This window comes from Pan paniscus, chromosome 17, assembly GCF_029289425.2.
Source record: "Pan paniscus chromosome 17, NHGRI_mPanPan1-v2.0_pri, whole genome shotgun sequence".
NCBI lineage: Eukaryota > Metazoa > Chordata > Mammalia > Primates > Hominidae > Pan > Pan paniscus.
The window spans coordinates 92,397,750-92,418,193 of NC_073266.2; the positions used below are offsets into that span (position 1 = coordinate 92,397,750).

Below are 20,444 nucleotides of genomic sequence, written 5' to 3' on the forward strand. Positions count from 1 at the left end.
ATAGTATTAGGCAGTCAGACGTTTTCAGCTAATGTTAGTATTTAACGTGTAACAGTGGAAAGATCAAATGTGGGGCAGTTCTGAAAGGGAACCAGAGAGCACAGGTCAGTTTTTAGCTGTGGGTAGGTTTTATATGTGTGTAATGTTCAGACCTGTGTTTCATAAAATCATTAATTTAACTCGAGATGGATTTTTGTAGGAAAGTAGAAAGATAATTAAGGAGGAAGCAAATCTTTTCATGAGAAAGTATAGGATAGATTTCACAGCGTTGTCCTGAGAAGGAGAATTGCTTGATATTGGAATAGATTGCCATTTGAATCTAAAAAATACATTTATCTGTGAAAAGATAAATTACTTACTTTGAGATGTTATTTATGTGTTTGCTTGTCTCTTTTCCTTATCAGATTTTATGTACCTGGAGGATAGGCCCTGTGTCCTATTTATCTTTGTATTTCCAGAACACAGGATAGGACCTGGCCCCATGGTAGATGTTTAAAAGATGTTTGTTTAATTGATAAATTAATAGTAGAGATACTTGAACTTTTTTCCTTCCAATAGCTCACAAATAGTGTCATACCTAAGAAAACGAGAAACAAATGGTTTCCTCTCAACGCAGTTAAGATATTCAATACTCCCTTCATGGCTACTGCCTAGCTTTGTCTTATTAAAAGAGAATATGGCCAGGTACAGTGGCTAACGCCTGTAATCTCAACATTTTGGGAGATCGAGGCTGGAGGATTGCTTGAGCCCAGGAGTTTGAGACCAGCCTGGGCAACATTGCAAGACCCTGTCTCTTTTAAAAAATAAAATAATCCATCAGGTGTGGTGGTGCGTGCCTGTGAACCTAGCTTCCCAGAAGGAGGATCCCTTGAGCCTGAGAGTTCAAGGATGCAGTGAGCTATGATTACACCATCGCACTCTAGCCTTGGCAGCAAAGCAAGACCCCATCTCTTAAAAAAAAAGAAGAAGAAGAAGAAGAAGAAGAAAATTCATAGGTCTCCATCACCCAGACCACTTTGAATGCTTTTATTTGTATGAAAATCACATGCCTATATTTGTTGAGAAGTATGTAATTGTTAAATAACTAAAGTTTGACCCAGAATAATTTGTAACTTAGATGCTAAATTGCAGAACCTCTATATTATTATTATTATTATTATTATTATTATTATTATGTCTTAGACAAGCAAAAAGTGAAATCGTCTATTTTCAGCAAGTTCATAATATTTATACAGATACAATTTACTCATTATCTTTCTACTAACATTTTTGTTGCTGCCAAAGTAAGTTTTAAACCATGTTTTTAGATTCATCAAACCGTACCAGTGTGTTAATTCTGTAATTTTTGTTTTGGGTATCATAGTGGGGATAAGAAGTAGGTTAATTAATACCAGATGACTTTTTTCAACATTCTTTCATCTCAGTGTTATGGTTTTTTAGGACTGTGATAAGTCATTGGCATTTCATTCATTTAATGGACTATTGCAAAAATATTCATTATAAGACATGGCAGCTGTAAAAATAGTAACACTTATGTATTACCATTATGTTTTGTGTGATTGTGTTTCATATTTTATAGATAAAGCTATTTAGCTTTATTTCTGAATTATTTCTGAGGTCGTACTGCAAATATGGACACATGAATAAGTGTGTTAAAATGGTTGAGCCTTAAAAATGTACCGTGGGAGCAGTCACCTTTCCCCATCCATTGTGTCCACCTCTTTTTATGTGGCCTGTAATCCTAGGGTTGAAAAGCCTGATTGGACCTCCAGCAAGTACTCTGATGTTAATCAGCCTAGTGTGCAAGACAGAAAAGCTGATAGTTCAAAATTGCACTTTAAGCTAAGACAGACTGTCAGTCTTCAGGAATGGTGGGGAATGGCCTATTTATGTAATCAGATACTAAACCTGGGAGGAAGCTGTCAGGCACATTCTTGTTGTGTAAGCAGCAGGCAAACTGTGCTTTATCTGACAGACAGTGTGTAAATCTGTCCATGCAAAAATCCAAATGTTTAGTTTGCTTCTAGTCACTGTAATAATCTGCTTATTTTCGTCTGCTAGAGCAATGACATCACTTAGCGGAATGTGCTGCAGACAGAAGGCCCAGATAAGGCTATGTTAGTGTCAGTCACTCATTCCTTGATTGGCAAGGAGATAAATAGGAATTTACTCGACGTTTGCTTTCAACTAAAAGAATAGACAACATATTCAGGACAGGAATAACTTTATTTAGCTTGGTTATTTTACATCTGAAGGAAATGGATAGAATACATCGTATCTAATGATAGCTTCTAGGAATGAGTAGCCTACCATATCGATAACGATTGAATAATTGTGCCCAAAGGGTATCTTCTTTGAATTCTTAGGATGTTTGTACTGCTATATATATTTAGTTATTTCATTGACTTTTATATTCGTGTTATATTCAATACCCTTTCATGTTTTTCATTTAAAAAATATTTTTATTTCATTATTTCCTTACTGTAAATGGTAATGATTTTGTGAATATGGATATTTAACTATGAATCTGTAAATTAAATCCTACTCTTGAGGATAAATTGAAGTTTTTAATTCTGAATTTATGACTTTCAAGTCACATAGAGTTACAGATTAATTCAGTGTTTTCATAGGTGCTTAGTGAGAATAGAATATCTTTCCATGATTTAAAGATTAATATTTCATTAGATATTAATTGTGAATAGTATTTTCTTTGATACCCACTGGATAAGCCTTAGAACTTTAGGAATTTTCTTTAAAAGTTCTCTAAAATTGTTTAAATTTGTTATTAAAATCTTCATTTTGGTTTTATCCAATACATAATTCCTTTGTTAACTACAAATAATGGATGGAAACATTGTTGGTTATTTTAAGCAGTGAGGAAACCTAGGTCCTAGAGCAGAGTATTTTATGACCGGTAACTTTACAGAACACACGCCAGAGCTCTCACTCAGGAAAGCTGGCTGCAAGTTGGATCGAGTGTGGCACACACAGTTCCCTGGGTCTACAGATGCTGTAAGTAGCCAGATATGTCTGGGAGCAGCCAAATGTTTTTCTGAGAATTTTAACAACAGTGATAGGAGAGAAATAAAAAAAAATTAAATCATACATTTATGAAACCCTGATGTTAACCTTATAGAATAAATGTATAATTGCAGTTCTGCTGTTTTTACTATAAAGCTGTAGCTATCTTTTTGTTTTGTTTGCCCAAGTACCAAGATATAAAATGCATTTATGTAGTACTGTATCGAAGTTATTTATTACTTTAATACATGATAGTGGGTCCACATAATTTGTCAAATTTTAATTGGTTTTGTCACTTGTCAGAGTCAAATCTCCCAAATTGTCAAATAAATTTATTTTAGAATCATACATCCTAAAATTTGATAATTCTGAAGTTTTTCTTCTTCAGCTTTGCTTCCCTTTTTGCCAACTCTTATTCATCCTGTTAGTCCCTGGTCAGATCTGTGTTAATTCAGGTAAAAGTTAGAATTCAGTCAGAGGACTTGTTTACTTTATAGTAATTAAAATGTGTTAATATTTTTGCCTGTGTTCCCCAGAGGAAAAGTTTCTCATTATTTCTCACTTTTTTTTTTTTTTTTGAGATGAAGTTTCGCTCTTATTGCCCAGGCTGGAGTGCAGTGGCACGATCTTGGCTCATTGCAACCTCCGCCTCCCAGGCTCAAGTGATTCTCCTGCCTCAGCCTCCCAAGTAGCTGGGATTACAGGCACACACCACTACGCCCGGCTATTTTTTATATTTTTAGTAGGGATGGGGTTTCACCATGTTGACCAGGCTGGTCTTGAACTCCTGTCCTCAGGTGATCCTCCCACCTCGGCCTCCCAAAGTGCTGGGATTACAGGTGTGAGCCACTGCACCCGGCTCACTTGGGTTTTTTTTCTAGTTATTTCGTACTTCCACCTCTTCTGCTTGTAAGTGACTTTGTATGTATTCCTTAGTGCTTGATTGCATATTATTTTGAAGAATAATAAATATCAGTAATTAATATAAACTTATTTACTATGCAGAATATTAGAAATTTGGGGAGATATACAACACACATCTCTACATATTCCATGAGGTGTTTGTCAACATGAGGACAAGTGTTTCTTCTGTCTTTTACCACCTCCAGTTCTTAGCTCTTTTGTTTTTGTGAATAGCATCATGTGAATTCCAGTGGAATGTTTTGTCCTTATCTTTTGGTTATTTATACACCATAAGTCTCCTTTTATTTGACTAGTTGCTAGTCTAGATTTTATGAAAAGAAAGCAAAACCATTCTTTATATTGCTACTATCTTTTTATTAAGGATTTTTCAGACTGCAGCGAATTAAAGGACCAGAAGTTATTTTACTGAAGATAACAACTCTATTATGTTTTTCTATTCTAGTCTCACAATTTTAGATGAGACTTTTCAGTTTAATAATTGAGCACCTACTATATGTAAGCATGATGGAACCTAATTGGGGTGTTGGCTACAGTGTGTATTCTCTATTCTTTTGCTGTTACTATTCCACCACCTTTGCATATCTGAACCTCTGGTTTTATAGTATTATAAAGTTATGCCTGGCAGTGTAATTTATTGTAATGTTATTTTCTTATTTTTGTTTTTTTGTTTTTTTAACTATCTTAGACAAATTAAATAATAAAGAAACATTCAAACCTCTGTCTCCTGCAAGTCAGGTCTCTTTATTCCTGAGGATAATTAAATAGCATTTGGAGTGCATGTAGACTCTATGGGCAGGAAATATGACTGAGATAGAATTGTTCACTAATTATGATGGTTGGTTGGGCTGCAGCCACATAGATTGATTACTTTTTTCAAAGATTACTCTTTGATTACTCTTCGTTAGAACCCTTCCTTCTTCTTCTGGAGAGGCATAACCTTTGGTAACATGCCTTCAGAAGTTTGAGAGTCGTACTACACCTTATCCTAGGACTGGATTTGGTATAAGGTTAGTGGAAATTATTATTATAGGGTTTTATTATTGGATCATACTTCGAAGATAATTTATTCTAACTCGACTGACATGTAGAAATTAAGGCTGAAAAAACAAGTAAGCTGCCACTGTCACACAGCTGAGGTGGTGTCAGACTTGGTATCCCTTGCACTTCTGTGGCATGACCTCCTTCAAGCAGTTTGGTTTCCAGTTTTGAATATGTCATTGGGAACATAACTTATCAGAACACTTCTCTTCACATCCTGAGCCTTTGATAAAATTTATGTAAAATTATTGAGTTTTATGAACATTTCTTAATCCATAATTTTTATGACCTTACTGATAGGCACTGTAAATGATACCAAAGAATGAAAATCAAAATATATTACCTTGCATTATTTCGAATTATTTAGGGAGTGTGTGAATATGAAAGTAGAAAATAATTGAAGTGTTAATGTTTATGAGGCAGTGTTGTATCAACTTGTGAGTGGCAAATAAGATCACAATAAGATGAGGATGCTTGCGTAATGTAGAAAATACAAGTGAAATCGTAAGCAAAGATAGGGCATTAGAGAAAGCCTGTCTGGTCTCTAAAGTTTGTTGACATATTTTTTCCATTGAGCACCTAGAACCATGTCCTATAATATGGTGATTGTGTTGTTACTCACTGCTAAGAGAAGATTCTTTAATTGTAATGAACAATATCTATAATTAGCTGTCAGCTCCATAGCGGGATGTATTAATATGAGTTCCCTGCATCTGTGAATACTTGAACCATCTCTTGAAGCCTCTGCTCCTATCTTTGTGCAGATGCTGTACTCACCGCTCACCTGGGACTCTCCTTAGGCACCTGGCCAGGTACTTGGCCAACGCTCAGAGCTGACCCTGGTATCACTTTCACTGCTTTTCCTTCTCAGAGCCAAAAGAGGAGTTGTTGTCATTTGTGTGTGTGTAATTTCTTGGACATCAGTTCATTTCCATCTGAAAAATGTTTTAAAAAGAGAGACAGTAGCAATATAAACAGTTGTGTGGTTTTGTTTTCTTTTTATCATAATATCTAAACTAGCAAGCGATTTAACTTTCATTTTTATTCTTTCCTTGCCCATAATTGAAAAAGTCCCTTTTATTGTTAACCTCATTTTGATAGCTTCAGTTAATTCTGTATGTTTATGTTAGCTTCCCTAACACTATACTTAATGCCAAATATAAATATATTTTATCACCTACATCCTTCCAGTCAGTTTTGATTATGCACTTAATAATATTATAAAGAAACTTAGTTTAATATTTTGAATGCTGGAAGGTATATAATAAATGATAATGTTATTCCACATGGCCGTTTGTTGCAGGTATTGAAAAATTAGTATAAATGATCTATATCCAGTATTTATTGATGTCTATCTGAATTTATCTTTTCAAAATAACTTAGAATATATGAGAAGTAGATTAAATCTGCAAATCTGTTTTGTAAAAAATTCATAATTGCACACATCCAATTTTAAAAATAATTTTCTTTTGTAGTGAAAGTACACTAAATTAATATGTAATTGCTTGCTCTATGAGGTTTTTCCCAATGATACCTCACATATGTGTGTATTCTCTAGTTTTATTTGTGTTTCATTGCCAGTTACCTCAAAGACATTGCTTAGTGGAGGCATGTGTCAGAAACAGTGAAAAACTTGATAGTATTTTATTAACTACTTATTCTCAGTTGCATCACAGTTTAACTTTAAAACCATAAAACTTGTTTTTATGTTAATTCAATCTTTGTATTTTCCCTTGAACTTATGATTTACCAAGGAACAAATAACTCCCTACAACATAATCTTTCAATATGTCTGCATGTCAGAATATTATGATTTAGAGCAGGCTGTGATCTATGTCGGGTTCTACTGTGTCTATGTTGAATTGGTCTACTGCACTAAAATCGCATCTTGGTGATGCTCCAGTGCACAAATGCCCCAAGATATTTACTCTAGAAGTGTAGTGTAACTGCGGCTCTTTGGACTAAGGTCTCTGAAAGGGTCAATTTTGTACTGAACTCTGGGATTACTGGGTAATACATCTCAACCTTTCTAGCTAATCTTACCTTGAGCTCAAATGGTTCCTTAGATCATCCTGACATGCTAGAAGGTCGAGATGATGACAAAGTCCAAGACAATGAAATGCCTAAGTGTGGAAAGCTGCCCTTCCTAACTGCAGCAAATCACACACAGTCACCACCAGAGAGGACAGTCCATTCTAAGTCTAGCATATGTACTCAAATTTCTTGAAATTATGTATCCATAATAGATACATAAAGACCTATAGGATAAGTTGCAAACGTAGCGTATTTGATCGTATATCAGTTGTATGAGTCTATGAAACACTTCTGGGTATTACCAGAATCAATTTTGTGAGAAATAATATATATATATAATTTTAAAAATTATTTGTATGGCATTTCCACTTGTTCGGTAGAAATATTATTTTATTCATTGATTATTTTATTCATTTTATTGTATTCATTATATTTTATTCATTATATTATTTTATTTTTTTATTATATTATTTTATTCATTTATTATTTTATTCATTGATATTTAGTGTAAAAGTGGGCCTTGTGGCATGTACCTGTAGTCCCAGCTACTCCGGCTGAGGCTGGAGGATCCCTAGAGCCCCTGTGTTTGAGACCAGCCTTGACAACATAGTGAAACCCTGTGTCTACCCGAAAAAAAAAAAAAAAAAAAGGAAGAAATTTAATCTACCATAGTTTGAATCTTGCATAAAATCACATTGCAGATTAACAATAAATAGTGATGGTTGTCATCCCTTAACTAATGTCCCAAGGTCAGAGAGTTAAATACACTGGTGTCAGTTAATGGTTCTAACAGGATTCTAGTGTTAATAAATTTAAATCCCATATGTTTTGTGTCTAATGCAGACACTACTTATGATCAGCCATGTTGTCTTTGGCATATTAACTTTGTTTAGAAAACTGCTACTGTTTGTAAACTATACGATATATGATAGACCTTTTCTGGAGAGTTTGACCTGGCACGAATTGCTGGCAAGAAACTATGACTTTCTTATTGCTGTTTTAAACAGTTTGTGGAATAGTTATCTTAATTTATATTTATAGAGCACTGATGATGTGGACTATAATGCAAAATTGAACACGTGTCCTGTGCCCAATGTTGTAGAAATATTGACTTGAATACATACCAGGAATAAAAATTCCATGGTCCTTCTGAGGCTCTGAGAGGCTGCCGAAGGCCAGACACTTACTAGCTGCTTTTTCCTCACCAGCATGAGTATCTGACTGCAAATGTGATTTCTGAACTGTGGCATGAAATGAACTGAGCAGTACTGTTCTTATGAAACCATCAGGTTTATTAGTAAAGGGTTTGGGATAGTTGATTCTATGCAGATATACCGTGTTTTTCTATAATGTATGTTTTTACTAGTAAAATTTTATACAGTAATATTAATGAAATATTTTCTAGTCATACTATTATATCAGTACAGTATAAATTCCTTACTAGGGTTTTCCCAAACTCTGCATATCAGTTTCCTGATGAGTTAGACTGTGTTAATAAGTTGAATTGGGACAGGTTTTATTCATAGCTTCCATTAATATGCCAGTTTAGTATATTGTTTAGTATGTTGAAATGTAAAAGAAAATAATGTTACTAGAGTTGACTTTGTAGTTGATTTCTTTTTATTTATACTTTTCTTTTTTCTGTAAGCCTATTTTTGGTTTATGGATAAAATCCATCATAGTTATATTTGTTAATTCATTCTAATGCTGTGAATAGTCATCTTAAAATAATGTCATCTTAAAAGTTATTAAAACATTTTCCATTGACATGCAAAGGAAACAGAGGTTCTCAGCTCTCTGAAATGACATTTTGTATCATGTGTAGGTATATAGCTTGAAGCATAGCAGCATTGCTATAGCTAACATGCTGTTTAGTACATTACTTGGCCACATGTTAAAATGATGTCATCATAAACCTTAGGTGAGGGCATTGTTATAGGAGGTTTTTCCATAGACATACACATATTTGTGGGTTGTATGCATATGTACTGTATCTTTTTGATCATGGGCACCTGGGAAAGATAAGGCTGCATTTAGCTCCTTAGAAAATTATAGTTAAATAATTGTGAAAAGCAAGCACGAAGAATGATAGGAAAGAAAAAGAATGAAAAACAAAGAAGAGATTGTTGGTTGCTTTTGTCATATATACCAAAGCCAAACTTCTTTAATTATCAAGAACATTTTAATCTGACTTTTAAAATTGTGCAACTTGATTGCTCGTCCTGTGTAGCCTGTTCCCCCACAACCCCCGTCAGCATGGTTGGCTCACTGCTCTTGCATACCACCTGGCTGCCTGGGCCCCAGAGCTTGTCTCAGTCGCTGCTGTTTCCATCACACCACTTGGCTCTGTCCTTGAGACTTGTCTGAAGCCCCACCTTAACAGTGAAGCCTTTTTCAACTATTTCAATCTATGTGTATTGACCCTTTTTCTGAACATCTTTTAAAGCTTTTTCAAAAGTCCCACATAGTGTGGGGTTCTGATGTTCTCATTATTTCAGTGACATTAGTGTTGACCATTGAATCATAGGATCCTTTTGGGGAGGAATAGATGTATTTTATTTATTTATAGGTTTCTACATAGCATGGATCATTGCTAGACACACAGTAAATCCCCAAACATAATTTCTTATTGGTTGGTTGATAGAGAAGTAGCTGAACTATAATAATTTGAAGATTGTTAGGATTGTGTAGTAAATGTCCAAAGATTGAAATTAAGGCATTTGGAATGAAGGTGTAAGTGGGGATTGAAATACATTTTATCTTTTTAGCTCAAATTATGTATATCAGTAAGAATGATGACTTAAAAGAAATTCCCTTTATTTGTTCTTTAAACAGTAATATTAGTCCAATATTAGTAACTATTATTTTAACTTTCCTTACATAAATCCAGTGGCTTTTTACCTAACCTGAAGCAATAAAATTTCATTTAGCTCAGACTAGAGAACTGTGGCAGTTTAATATATGTCTTATTCTCCAGGACTTGACTTCTATGGTTAGTTAAAATTGTTTCAACTTTCCAAGCCCTGCAGCCCTGCCATACAGTTGAAAGGGGGTAGTTTTAAAAAGGACAGGGCAGCCTCTGACTGGAATGAGTCTCATATGCAGTATAATTCCTTCCACCTGTTCTTCTCATGTTGAAGTTTTAAAGCTGTGCAAGAAACATGAATAAGTTCAGAACTAAACCAACTTCTTGAACCCTGAGAATGGGGCTTAATGGACCTTTGTGTGCCTACAACATTCAGTGTGGGTTCTTTTACCCTGTATAGATGGGGGTTTTTTAGGGGCAGAAGTGGGGGGATTTGAACTTTCATCCAATCCGGCAATTGGTAAACTGCAGCTTCCAGGCCAGAGTAGGCCCACTGCCTGTTTCTGTCAAGTTTTATTGGAACACAGCCACATTGATTTGTTTATGATGCTTTTGTGCTACAACAGCAGAGTTAAGTAGTTGTATCAAAGACCTTACGACCACGAAAGTTGAAAATACTTACTATCTGGTCCTTTACACAGTTTCCTAACCCCCATCTAAGATACTATTGTGCTGGTGAGTATTGGATGCATAGTGTGTGGTATATTGGGGAAAATTTCAGCTAAAATTAATTTGGTTGGCCAGAGTTGATGGTCTCTTTGACAAAGAAAAATTTCATAGCAGAGATTTTGAAAGATGAAATCAAGTCTTTGAGGGCACAGCAATTGTAATCCTTGAATGTTTTCTTTTAGAATGAGCCATTCTCCTGGTTCTTAGTAGACTGAGGCAGCCTGGGGTTAATATTCTGCTTAATGCTCCTCCCAGAAGTTATTTTGACAAAAAGCTTTTTAACCCTTGAATTGAATTGAAAGGGCTAGAAAAATATGTTTCACAGCTTTTAGAACCTGAGTGATATGTTAAGAGGTATAAAAATGACAGTCTTTGGCATGAGTGAGGTTAAATTTCTTTTCCAACTAGTTGACAAGGATCTAGCCTGTTAATTAGGCTAATTATCACCTGTTCAGGGCAAAAATGCACTCAAGACTCTTGGCTTAAGTAGGAGGCTCCCTGGTGAACTGTTTAAAAGCCCTCAGGGGAGGTTTTTCGACTTTCGTCTTGAAGCCACACTAGAGCCTTAGAGTTGAATTTAGTAAATGAAACCTTTCTATTCTTAGGTCTTTGTGGCTTCTTAATATGAATTATGCTCACATTTTATATATAATCTGAAACAAGGAACTCTCAAAGTCTAGTCTAACTTAAATGATCTAGATATTAGTATTATCGTGGAACATTTTTGGTGTCTGGATGTAACTTCATTCATTGAGCAAGGTTTTTATTTAGCCTTTGTACACACACATATACACACACAAATGTTTAGAAGGAAATGGTCAAAGATGACTGTGGTCTTATCACAGTTACTGTTATTTAGCTATTAGTGTACCTTTTTGATTATTAAATTTCTAGACAGTATTGGGAAATTTTTATTTTCCATCTAACGTTGCATGTTGAATTTAAGCACGATATATAGTATTTTGAAACTCCATAGAAATATGGTGAACAGGTTACTATGGAATTATTTGGGTATATTTAATGTGGTTCTAGTGTCTGTGTTGTATGAAAGTGTGCTTAAAGTCTACAAGCAGTATTGTAATTTCACTCAGATGTTTCCTGGACCCAAAATACTTTAAGTATCTCACAATTATGATGCTTATAGATACTGAATTTGTTGCTGTGGCAGGATTTTGTGAGTGTCTTCACTTTGCTTTCTGGTCTTTTGGGACACTTTCTAAGCACACGGCGCTCCTGTGAGTCAGTTGGGCATGGTGGCCGCTCGGCAGTGCTCGTCCCTGTGTGCCTTCTGTTTGCTGCATTCTTCACAGAAGTGATTGTTTTCAGATACAGTTGCAGCTCTGAAGAAATTCAGGTGGGAACCCTTCTAGGCAAAGACCACTTCATTTTCATTCCCTCTCTTAGTATATTATCATATAATTATTAAATTATTATCTTGAAAAAAGAAGGCTTTTATTTCAAAGAAACTGCCTGTGAATTGGAAGTCTTTGAGCAACTTAGAAATTGTTATAAACTTCGTTAGTACATTGAGCTGTTTTGCTAGGAATTATATAAATCTTGCATTGTTTTCATAGTTCTATATTTTGTTTATTCAAAAGGATAAGCAATACCTGTCAGTTATTTTTTTTAACATTAGTGTAGTTTTACAGTAATTTTTAGTCAACCAACACATTTTTGTCACAGTTTTAGAGGATAGTGACCACATAATTTTTAAATACTTTGATAAAATTCAGCTCACTCTTTTATTAAAATTTCATTTGGAACATACCGGATCTTTCCCACTGGTGTGGTTTTTGTAGATATGAGTTTGTCTCATATACTAATTTGAAAAGACTGGTCCAAGTTATCATGTAGAGAAGTTAAGAAATATTTGATTGTCTTAATTAAAATATTTTGAATTACAAAAATTTTCAAAAATAAAAGAAACACTTTGGAAGATATTAACCTATAGTCATATTTATTACAGATTTCTTTCTTTCTTTTTTTTTTTTTGGAACAGAGTCTCAGAGTCTCACTTTGCTGCCCAGGCTGGAGTGCAGGGGTGTGATCTCAGCTCACTGCAACCTCTGCTTCCTGGGTTCAAGCGATTCTCCTGCCTCAGCCTCCTGAGTAGCTGGGACTACAGGCACGTGCCACCATGCCTAGCTAATTTTTGTATTTTTAGTAGAGACCGGGTTTCACTGCATTGGTCAGGCTGGAGAGTTCTTTCTTTTTAGAAACAAAATTTTAGAACTACAGTTAGCACTGTGCTGCAGTCAGCCCCGCCCCCCTCCTCAGCATCAGCCCCGCCCCCCTCCACAGGCTGATCAGTGGTGAGACCTTCCTGCTTTTGCACATGGACGACCTAGGTTTAGATATTTAATACTGTTTATTTTGTTGCAACATTTTATATAAATGATACAGTTTCACACCCAACTTGTTTTTTAATACAATCACCTTTTTGAGATTTTTAAAAACCCATACTAATAAATGTAGCCCTAGTTTATTCATTTTCACTGTATTATAATATTCCATTCTGTGATTAAATTCATTGTTTGTCTACTCACAACCTGACGGATATTTAAGATTGTTTAAATTTTAATGGGGGAGATATTTTTTGGGCACGGCGGCTCACACCTGTAATCCCAGCACTTTGGGAGGCCGAGGCAGGCGGATCACCAGGTCAGGAGATGGAGACCATTGTGGCCAACATGGTGAAACCCTCTACTAAATACAAAAAATTAGCCAGGCGTGGTGGTGCGTGCCTCTAGTCCCAGCTACTTGGGAGGCTGAAGTAGGGGAATCGCTTGAACTGGGAGGCAGAAGTTGCAGTGAGCTGAGATCAAGCCACTCTACTCCAGCCTGGTGGCAGAGCGAGACTCAGTCTCAAAAAAAAGAAAAAAAAAAAAAAAGAAAAGATATACTAGTGACTCCTCTTACTGGTAAAAAATAAAATAATAAACCACTTTTATTAAAATACCTGTGTCTTTATATATGTGAGATGTGTGCCTATTTTTCATTAAGTTTTTAATAGCAGAATTAATACTTTGCCTAAAGGATATAAAAAATTTTAAATAACATTTAATAATGTATTTTGAAGAAGATGACTAAAAAGCCACCTTTTTAGGATACTTAGTAATGTGGAAACATAAGGTTATAGATATAACTGAAATTACACATTATATATTTTGACATAACTTGTCTGATATTTAGACATTCAAAAATAGAAAAATGCTCTAACACAGAGTTTCTCTAAGGCCAAAATATCGATTAGGAAAGTGCTATTAATCCTATAATCATAATTCAGTTCCCTACTTATTCTTTAACTTAACTTTATTCATGACATCTAGCAACACCAGGTGAGAGTTTCTAGTTATTGTCATATAGCTGACAATGAGGATATTTAGTATTCTGTCTTCAAAATTTTCAGTCTAAAGATGTGGATTTTCATTTTGACTCTGTTATTATCAATCATATAATGAGGGAATTTCAGAGAAGGAATACCTTGGCATGTGCTGAACACCCTGGCTTGCACCTCTGCTCCCTGATTTTAGCAGGTAGGTGAGCTAAGGCCAGAGTCAGCCCACACTTAGTAGGGTGCTAATGAAAAAAACAACGCACATAGTAGTGAAGAGAGAAACCTCTCATAAATAGTTTGAGAATACTAGAAAAAGTGCTTAGAATTTTAGGAACCCCTTATTTAATTTAGAAATCCTGCCAGGTGAGGTGGCTCAAGCCTGTAATCCCAGCAGGAGGACCGCTTGCACCCAGGAGGTCCTGAGGCTGCAGTGAGCAGTGATCATACCACTGCTCTCCAGCCTAGGTGACAGGGTAAGACCCTGGCTCTTAAAAAAAAAAAAAAGGAATTCTTTTAAATTTATGCTAGAAGACTAACTCGTAATTGACTTCCATGGCATAGCTACCTGCATGAGAAGGGGCCTTATTCCAAAAAGTTTAGCATAACAGACATCTCAGTGCCAGGAACTCTGTAATGAAAACGCCTGCTGAGAGGACACTAAAGGTATTATGTAGAACATTCAGAGTTTACCCATGTTGCTCTTGAGAAGTCTGGATCCATTTTGATTTCTCTTGCTTGTGACTTTGTTTCCTTTTGAAACCTTTAAGATCTCTTTATATGCAAGAGAAACATCTAGTGAAGGCCAAGGAAAGGGAAGATAAGAAATTGCCCTTTTTCATTTCAATTCTGTTAGCACTGTTTGGTGTTTTGAACTTGTAGTAAGCATTGTAGAGTCGCTCTGTTACCTAAGAACTGCAGATGGTATTGAAGCCCAGCTCTCTCTTCTGGGCTTCAATTTTCTGGGCCGTAAGAACATGGGTGAACCATATACCATCATATTATGCGTGCTTGTGTTATTTACCCTCTCAGATTGTAATCTTTACATTATTACTAATTATTCATCTTTGCACATCCCTCAACTGACCTATAAAACAATGTTCACGAGTGAATTTTTGCAAAACAGACCTCTTTAATATACTGTAAATTCAGTTATGCAAGAAATCTCTCAGGAAAGTCCACCATGTGGGGATAGAAAAGCATTTAAAACATTGAATCTAGCCTAGGGTAAGCCACAGGGCTTGGCCCTATCCCTGCTGGCTGGAGGGGCATCTCCTTGGGGGTGGCAGGCGAGGAAGAGTCACAGCCGGCGAGGCCTGTCAGCACCTTTGCCTCTAGCTCCGGGACTGGGCATCTCCCGTCTCTGACACCCTCCCAAGCTAGCTCTGCATTTCCAGTTGTCACCTATTTTTAAATGTCTAAATTAAATGCCACCTCTGGGAAGCCTTCCCTTATCTGCCCTGCCCCACTATAATTGCTCTTCTTTTAAATTTATAATGGCATTTAATTTTTTTCTGGCATTAAGTTTATTTTTGTGAATGATTTTTCTCTTAGTAGCCTGTAATTTCCTTGAAAGCCAAACCTGACTCCTCTCTTCGTTTGATTTCTCTGTGCTATGTGGAACAGTGGGTACTCAGATGTTTCTGCTGTCCAGCCAGAACACACACTGATGTCCCTCTTCTCGCAGGGTTCACCCGGCAAGATAGAGCTGTATGCATTGTTAGCTCAGGTTTCGCACAGTGTGTTGGGGACAGTGGGTACTCAGGTGTTTCTGCTGTCCAGCCAGAACACACACTGATGTCCCTCTTCTCGCAGGGTTCACCCGGCAAGATAGAGCTGTATGCATTATTAGCTCAGGTTTCGCCCAGGGCTCCTCGTGATAGACTTCCTGTACGTCCCCAGGAGGACCAGGATCCCTTGGGTGATGGTAGAGGTCTTACTGAGTTGCTGTGTGAAGGCAAATATTTTAGAATATTTGAGACTCAGAATTTGTGTAGTTCCAGAGAACACCCCATTGTTAAGTACGTCTTGATCTTTATAAGGACAGTTTACATAGGTAATACCGGTTCTTTTTTAAGTGCCAGAATGAGCTTATTTATTTTCATAAAGCAAATTGTAGAACACATGAGGTTTTCTGAAAGTCAAGTGGTGGTCTTAGTTCTTTGTTATCTGGCTTTTGTCATTTCACGACAGGCACAAGCTTTAGTTTAACATTTTTATTACATAGGAATAATAGAGTACATATATTGAGGTTTCATAGATGTAATTTTGTTAAATGTACATCACAGTAGATTTAAAAATGAGGGATTTATTTTGTCATTCATAAAGTTGTGATACAGTCTGGAGAAACTATTTGTTAAAAGATAGTATCTACTTAACCTCCTTATTTGTTTCTTGTAGGAGAAGGTTAGAGCCACAATAAATACATGAGGAAATAAATAGATAGGGGAATTTATCTTGGAAATAAGATCCCTGTCATGGTTTTGAAATGTTAAATGCATGAAGACCCGTCAAAGAGATATACGGACGTGATTTTTTTTTTTACAGTGCATATCCAAGTATTTAGTTATATTTGTCATTCTCTAGTACTAGTAAGCAATGATCCAATGATATAGTAATTTCAAAGTCCATGTTAACGGGTGTAAATATAGTATCTTTACATATATAGATAAATAAATTGGCAATTTTAATATTAATGAAGCATTTAACTTATATAGCAATTCTTAAATATTTAACTATTTTTATTTCTATTACATTTAAGATCTACCTTTTGAAAATATAACTAAATAGAATAAAAGATTTCTATAAAAGACAATTTTATAATTTGATTCATGGGAATTTGTGATATTCCGAGTGATGAATTTGTTAAGCTAATTCACATTTGCCTCAAAATAGGGAAGTTAATTATTTGGACCCTGGGATTCTTTATCAGCCCTTAGGGGGCTAAGGAAATTTGTAAAAGTATGGTTAAAGACTCTATGTGAAAGTACACACTCAACATCTCCTTATTCATATCATAATTTAAAGCACAGATGATATTAAACTCATAGTTCTGATTGCATTAAAATGCTAAAATTTATGATAGCCAACCCAGCTTGCCAGACACTATCTTTTGTGGCATCGTGCTTGTCAACTCGTTATAATATTTTACTGTTGATTATTGAGTTTTACTTTGCTTTTGACTGTTCATTATTCTGAATTAACTGGAGAGTATTTTATTAGTTACAGGGATTGTTTTAAACTCATATTGGAAATATAAAGTAAATGTTAGCAACTATTTCATGAATGCAATTAAACAGGGGCAGAAGATCAAACAGAGGAAGTATTCAAGGTTCTGTTGGTGGTTCAGAGTTCCTTTATTATTAAAGGCATTGAAAGGTCTTAAATGGTAAACCTGAAATATTATATTGTATAAGTACTAATTTGTTATTTTCAGTATTTTTTTTTCATACTGGAAATAGTTAAGGTTTATTTTTCTCAAAGACTGATTTTGTAAAAATGTATAGTTACGATCTGTTTTTATTTTTATCAAAGGAACCTTTTTATGTACCCACATGGTCACACAGAAGGACCCCTGGTTCAGGAAACACCTTTGGGGTTTGCCTTTTCTTCCCTGCAGCGTAGTGGTGCAGGGCCGCCGGGTGCATGCAGGAGAGGCCCTGCTCCAGCCGTACAAGCCGCACACCAGCAGACAGCAGGGCTTGTCTGAGTGGTTGAGTATGGATAGCATTTCATTTAGCCTTTGCTCTGACAGCCCATGCCCTGGATAAGTGGTGTAGGCCTGTACAGGTGAAATCTATTCTCACTTTTGCCTCAGGGGTGACTGGACTGTAACAGAATTTTTCAAACCCGTTGGGCCCAACCGCAAAGCAGAGAATAAATGGCTGAAGTGCCAGGCCTCGACAGAAAAATCAATGCCTGGTTATACAGACATGACAGACCAGGCCTGCAGTGCTCCTCGCAGAGGCTGCGTGCGCACCGCACCTCAGGGTTCGCACACGCGCTGCCTGGGGCCCTCGGTGCTGGTGTGCGGGCCATATTTACATTGTTTTCTCTCTCCTTCATGCAGGAAATTTACATGCCACTTATGTGATAGAAGTTTCACAGAGAAGTGGGCCCTGAACAACCACATGAAACTCCACACGGGAGAAAAGCCGTTTAAATGTACCTGGCCCACGTGCCATTACTCATTCCTCACAGCCTCCGCAATGAAAGACCACTACAGGACGCACACAGGTGTGCCGCGCCGCCTTCCTATCCCAGGAGGCTGGGCAGAGGTAGACTGGGTGGACTGTGGGAACGGAGGCATTCATTATCCCATCTTCATAGTAATCAATGGAAATGATGTCCTGCTTTAAGATTGTGGTAATTATGTATTTATAGGTATGGTATCATTTCATTATTTTTCAGTGAGAAGGCAATTTTAAAGTGACATTTGTGCTTGTGTGTGAATGTGTTTACATAAAATAAGTTTATATTTAGAAGCTCATTTATGGTGTATGTATGTGTATATATATATTTGTATGTGTTTAACACGTCTTTTTAGAAGATCTTTATAGAAAGTCATATGGAGAGATTAAGTTTTCAAAGAGAGCTAGTCTTGTGTTTTGTTACTGATATAAACGAATTTCCATAGTATGTTTGAACATTAGTGAATCTTGGTTTTATGTACCGTTTTAAGAAACTGTTATCACATGAATATTTTTCTTCTGAGGAGGATACTGTCAGATCCAAGAGTTTTTGATAATTGATACAAATACTTGGATAATTGATACAAAGACACTAATCCGCATTTAGCTACTATAATTTTTTTGGAAAGTTATTAAAAATGTTCAAACTCACATACATTTCACATCAGAACATGTAACAGAGGGTGTGGAATTTCAGCTAATTGGTATGTGGAGCAACACTGAGCGTACATCTTTGGTAGGGGTGGTGCCAGAACTCTCATTTGGGCCCTTGTAAATGTAAATCCCAGTAAGACCCTATTGTGATGTTTGTGATTTCTTTTTTATAGTCTAAGTCTAGTGGGCCCAAAACTTCCTTACAAGCTTATATTTGAGTCTCTCCCTAGAGCATTGTGGCCATATTCCTGTGAGCTGTTTGATATTTTTGTGGTCTTCCTTCTCTTTACACCTCTCAGAATGTATTTTGTTTCAGGGAAAAAAAAAATACATTTTAATCAGCATTCCAAAATGTTCTTCTGATTGCCAAGAATTTTATATTATTGTTAGAAATTATAGGTTAGAAGTTCTTCTCAAGCAGTTTGTGGGAAGCCCAGGCCTCCTTAGCTTCCTTGACAAGGGTGTTGACGATTTAAGGTCTCCAGCCTGCCCTGAGAGATCACTTATATCGAACAGCAGATGAAAAGCCAGTGCAGATGTAATTTATCGTCGGCGTTTCCTTCTAAAGAATAATTGTGGAGACTTGGCTGGATCAATAATATAGATTTTTGTTGTTAGGTCTTGTAGTCTGCACCATAATGAGAGATAGGGGACAGTGGCTGTTTTCTAATAGAAAATAAAGGATTAGTTTCCGTGTCTTTCTACATTTGAATGCAAAATGGCACACTTGAAACTAATTCAAGTTGTTACAAAAAGAAGTCTCCCATTATATCTCTGCTATCATATAAATAGGGCATGCTGAATGAACCCCCTCTAAATTCAGGAAATTTTACATTTAGTTTTTTCTTAAAATTTTTTTTTCTCAAAAAAACACTCTGTTTGGCTGCTGATCAACCCTAACACCCCAACCCACTCCAAAAAAAAAAAAAAAAGGCAAGTGAAAATTGAGTTTAGAATGAAAAACAAAGCAAGCCACCCAGGTAAATATGATATACAATACATTGGAGACTAACATCCTAAATAAAATCATACACATAAAAAAATCAAAGTCACTAATGTATCGAGAATCAAATCACATAGAAAATTAATAATTTTGTCTTTTTGTATATATAAATCTTAAAATAGGGAAAGGAATAAAAATATATATAGCATATATGTAAGTATGCAGCATCTATGCATGTAGAAAATATAAATCTTAAGAGGGATTTTCTATGCTTGTTCATGTTTCTGTTTTACAAGATGCAGGCCACAAAGAAGTTCATAAATGACAGAAAGGAAGAATACTTGAATCCAGAAGTCCTAAGATTGCTCTTTCCTCATTAGAAATTTTGCTTATTGAATGATACGGCACAAACACTCCCACTAGCACACACCACCAGATGTGTGTGTGGTGCTGCACACACACTCCTCACATGCACAGCAGGCAGCACCCACGGACCCGCAACGAGGAATTGATTGTAGGGAACGATTTTGCCTCAACATAGAAAACTATGTTAATATTAACGAGCAAGTTGTCTTGTGGGATTAAAAAAAATCTACTTTCAGTGTTATTTAATTGATAATACAGCTAGTTAGAAAGATTTATTTCAAACTGATTAAATAATTAAATGAGTGATTATAATTAAACTTTATTCTTTACAGCCCATCTACTCTATTCTTTCTATATTGAAATAATAATACCAAGGAATAAACTCAGCCCCAAAATAAGAAGTAA

At 35.9% G+C, this 20,444-nt stretch overlaps 1 protein-coding gene across 1 annotated transcript in view; it reads left to right on the plus strand.

Annotated features, from left to right (window-relative positions):
* ZNF407 (zinc finger protein 407) overlaps positions 1–20,444 on the plus strand; it is a 472,024-nt gene that overhangs the window by 262,686 nt on the left and 188,894 nt on the right. The window contains exon 5 of the mRNA XM_003827299.4: positions 17,956–18,122. Coding sequence (XP_003827347.3) covers positions 17,956–18,122 — 167 coding nt within the window. The remainder of the gene's footprint in view (positions 1–17,955; positions 18,123–20,444) is intronic.